The sequence below is a fragment of the Magnolia sinica genome, chromosome 8 (assembly GCF_029962835.1).
Source record: "Magnolia sinica isolate HGM2019 chromosome 8, MsV1, whole genome shotgun sequence".
NCBI lineage: Eukaryota > Viridiplantae > Streptophyta > Magnoliopsida > Magnoliales > Magnoliaceae > Magnolia > Magnolia sinica.
In genome coordinates, this window is record NC_080580.1 from 52,652,044 (window position 1) to 52,655,922 (window position 3,879).

Genomic DNA, 3,879 nt, shown 5'->3' on the forward strand with positions numbered 1-3,879 from the left:
CGCCTCGGGGACCACCGACAATGGTCCGGATTTCCTCCGTAGGTCGGTTGTCTCCCGAACGTTTTTCCACCCGGTTCTTTCAACGTGTTCTTTGAGATGACCTTCTCGGATGAGCCTCTCTATTTCTTGCTTCTAGTGGTAACAATCACTCATATTGTGCCCGTGATCACGATGATAATGACAATACTTATCTCTGTCCCGTCGGTTGGGATTGTTGCGGAGCTTGTTGGGCCAGTTCATGAACCTTTTATTCTTTATCTCCATAAGGACTTGCTCTCATTACTTATTGAGTGGAGTATAGGTAGAAAACTTGTTATCGGGTCGCTTATTCGTCTTGCGATTGTCGCAGGACCGATCCTCCTTACGCTTCTTACCACCAGCCGAGTCAACTTCTTTTTTTGCTAACTCTTTGGCCGAGGTTTTTGCGTTTTGAGCGGCCTCGCGTAAGATCCGGGTTTCTTTGACATCCGCGTACTTATCTGACTGAGCCAAGAATTCTGCCAAAGTAGTCGGCGGGTTTTTGTCCAAAGAAGCCAGAAATGACTTCTCTCTCATGCCTTGCATGATTGAGTTAAGTGCCATTTCGTCCGAGTGTTTCCAGAGCTGGAGCGATTCAAAGTTGAAGCGCTTGATATAATCTTTCAGTAATTCCCCATCCTTCTGAACTATGTTGTTTAGATGCGCAAACGTCTTTAGTTTCTTCTTTCCAACGATAAAATTGGTGAGAAAGGCATCGCGGAGCTCTGTGAACAAGCTAACGAACTTTGGTTTCAACTGTTTAAACCAAAGCCGAGCTACATCGGCCAAAGTTAGGAAGAAAGCTTAGCACATAACGACATCTGAGGTATCATGCAACTCCATATACGTTTGAAAGGATTCGATATGCTCCGTTGGGTCGGTTTTGCCGGTAAAGGGCGTAATTTGAGGTAGACGAAATCACTCCGGCAACTGAGCTTGCATGATTTCCTTTGTAAATGGAGATGTTTTTGCCTCGGGTCTCGTTTGTCCCAAATTTCAATTTTGCCTCATATCGGTGATCTCTTCTTACACTTCCCTTCTAAAGTCTTGGAGGTCGGCTTTCCAAGGTTCGTCACTATCTGCCATCCCTTCAATCGGAGGCCGGCTGCGCCTTCTCCAATCTATTTTGTGTTGAAGATCGGTGGCAGGCAGCGGGATGGTCACGGAATGAGCGGGTGTAGGCTCAGGCAGACCCTGGTGTTGACTCTGCTGAGGGACAGATCGTGGAGCGACAGGTTAAGGGTTAGCAAATTGTTGTGGGGCGTTCGTTGCCTGACCATCATCGCACTGAGGCAGCTGAACTTGCTGACGATGAATCTGTTCTAGCATCTGCTTCATGAAGTTCACGTCGGTCATGAGTTCCTAGACCTCTCTATCTAACCACCCATTCCCTCGGTTTCGCTGGGTATGCTTAGTCGAAACAGAGGTTGCCGGAGGGGCCGCAGAACTTTGTCAGTTATTGGGTCGATTTTGGGCTCCGTTCATGCCTGGTGGGCCTTCGGTAGCCGGTGGTCTAGTGACAGCGACTTCATTAGGCTCGTTTTGAGAGTTCTTTTAGTTCTAGCCATTAAAGCTTTTCAATAGAGCTTGAAAAATGGCTTTTCGTACTGCATCCCACAGACGACGCCAATATGTTGGTGCAAAAAACTGATGTGTCTTCCTCCGCCTTATCTCCTGCACAAGAAGGAAACAAAGAAGACACTGGCTAGAGCCGGGGACCCTCCGATGCTTAAGTCAGTGGTAGGGTCGTATGAGAAGGTTTTTAGAGGAGTTTTCTGTGTACCTTTCACCTTGGAGGTCTCATGCATTTATAGGAATGAGAGGGTCCCATCGTGCAGGAATTCTTCTCCTGATATCTTGGAGATTCAGTATTAATCCGTTTTTGGTCTCCATTCGATCCCGAGATCTTCGGGATTGAGGATCCTTTTACTAGATTTTCGGGACAATGTTCTCATTTACACCATCTTTTCCTTGCTTGGCTCGGTTCCAACTGACTCTAATAATGAGTGACTCTTGGCCAGCTTTAAGGATAAGCTTGTTTACCCTCTGTCGGATGAAATGAAACCGATCCGTAATCGGAACCCTCTCTTGATCCGATAGTCGACTCTGTAACCGACCTAAATATGAGTCAGTTTTACGGTCGGTCGGTTGACTTCTAAGCTTCAGGCCTTAATCGGCCTCTTTGGATGTTGCTGCCTCTTTTACCGAGTCAACTTTATAAATCTTATATACTTTGCCCTATGGCACATGACTTTGCAAGTCTTGGTCGGGATTCATTTCCCGGAACCCGAACTAAGTCCCTCCTTTAGGCCTTTTGCTTTCCTGCCTCAGTCGGGCTTATTGCCTCGGATTCCTGGGCAGTGTTAGTAGAGTTGGTCCAATACATAGCCGAGCCTTCGGACTTGAGCTATTATTTCCCCAACATAATCTAAAATGTAATAAAAACTTAGGTGATAATAATAAAGATTCTTTGACCGCACGTGCTCTTATCTCTCTCATGTAAATGTGGTAATGTGTTCAGAAAATTTTATAAACGCCTGTCTTATGGATGAATGATAATAAACTGGGTTCCTGAACTAATATTTATATTTCACACAAATCCCAATTAACAATCACCGATTGATTTTTAACGAGCTGTCATTTTAACGCCTATTACATTTCCAATTGGAACAGGCAATTTGGGGTGGAGATTCAAACAGGGCCTAAATACCAGATTCAAGATCGAAATCAGAGTTTCGTATCTGAACCATGGTTTTCACAGCGTGTCAAAACAGGCCCTTTGGTTAGTAGCCCTAGCACGACTGATTTTTCCCACAGAGAAAGCAAAGATAAGAGAATACTCTCCTCACAAAGGGTAAATTTCTCAGCTCCTCGTGTGCAAATTTATCCTCTCAAGAGAAATGATACCATCCAACGGCTGCACGTGAATCTTAAAATACACCATTACTTTCACACCTCTAACCCAAGAAAAAGTGAGCCCACCGTTATCACCACCTGGTATGTAAATCAGGTCGATCCACGCTGAGGCTAGCCGACACCATTACTTTTAGTCGTACAGTTGGCTGTCTACCAGTTTTGAGTTGATTCCCAGTGGATGGTGGACAGCCTGATTCTCTCCATATCATCATGGTGACGTCTCTCTCATTTTTAATGGATGGGATAACCTACTCACCTGACATGTTGGCTGGAAATAAATGACTGTAGCCGTTTGTCAGTCTTCCTCTTCCTTATTCTGTGTTAAATAGGATTATAGGAGCAGTGACAAATGTCTCCGATGTTTTGAAGATCTTATCGCTAGATTTTAATTTATTGTATTTTTATTCCGACATTATAGCAAAAAAATAGTAATCACTTAAGGAACTTGTGACATAAATATATGTTTAAATTTTAAATTTATTTATTAATTTAAAATAAATATTTTAAATAATTTTATTTTCGGTGAGATTTTTCTAACAATATTTTGAGAAAAATTTATCAAAATTTGAAAATCTCTTTAAGAATTTCTGAGCCAAGAACCAGATTTATCACCGTTTATAAGAGGGCACGCAGAATGCATGACAAGTATGAAATGCACCCATATAATATTTTAGCCAAAACTTTGATACTCTAAAAAAGTGTGATGGATGATATGCAGGCTCTTTGAAATTACTTAGAAATTGCAAATGAACCATTCTAGTAGATCAAAATAAACTGTCGAAATTATCCGATGCAGCTAAGATGTTTCAAGCACAAAAAATATGCTTGATTATCTGATTGTATAATTGGTGGGAATTTATTGGATGTTTAAAATTGAAAAATATCCAATGGTCCTATTTCAACAAAGGAAGTCCAAGAATCAGAGGTCAGGATCGTCCAACCAAC

At 42.5% G+C, this 3,879-nt stretch overlaps 1 protein-coding gene across 1 annotated transcript; it reads right to left on the reverse strand.

Annotated features, from left to right (window-relative positions):
* Nucleotides 1-279: 279 nt before the first annotated feature.
* LOC131254256 (uncharacterized) lies at nucleotides 280-1,826 on the reverse strand. Its single transcript, XM_058255245.1, has 3 exons — nucleotides 1,802-1,826; nucleotides 1,627-1,692; nucleotides 280-794 (listed from the first exon to the last, which is right to left on the reverse strand). Exons 1-3 carry the CDS (start codon nucleotides 1,824-1,826, stop codon nucleotides 280-282), a joined length of 606 nt encoding a protein of 201 aa, XP_058111228.1.
* Nucleotides 1,827-3,879: the final 2,053 nt, after the last annotated feature.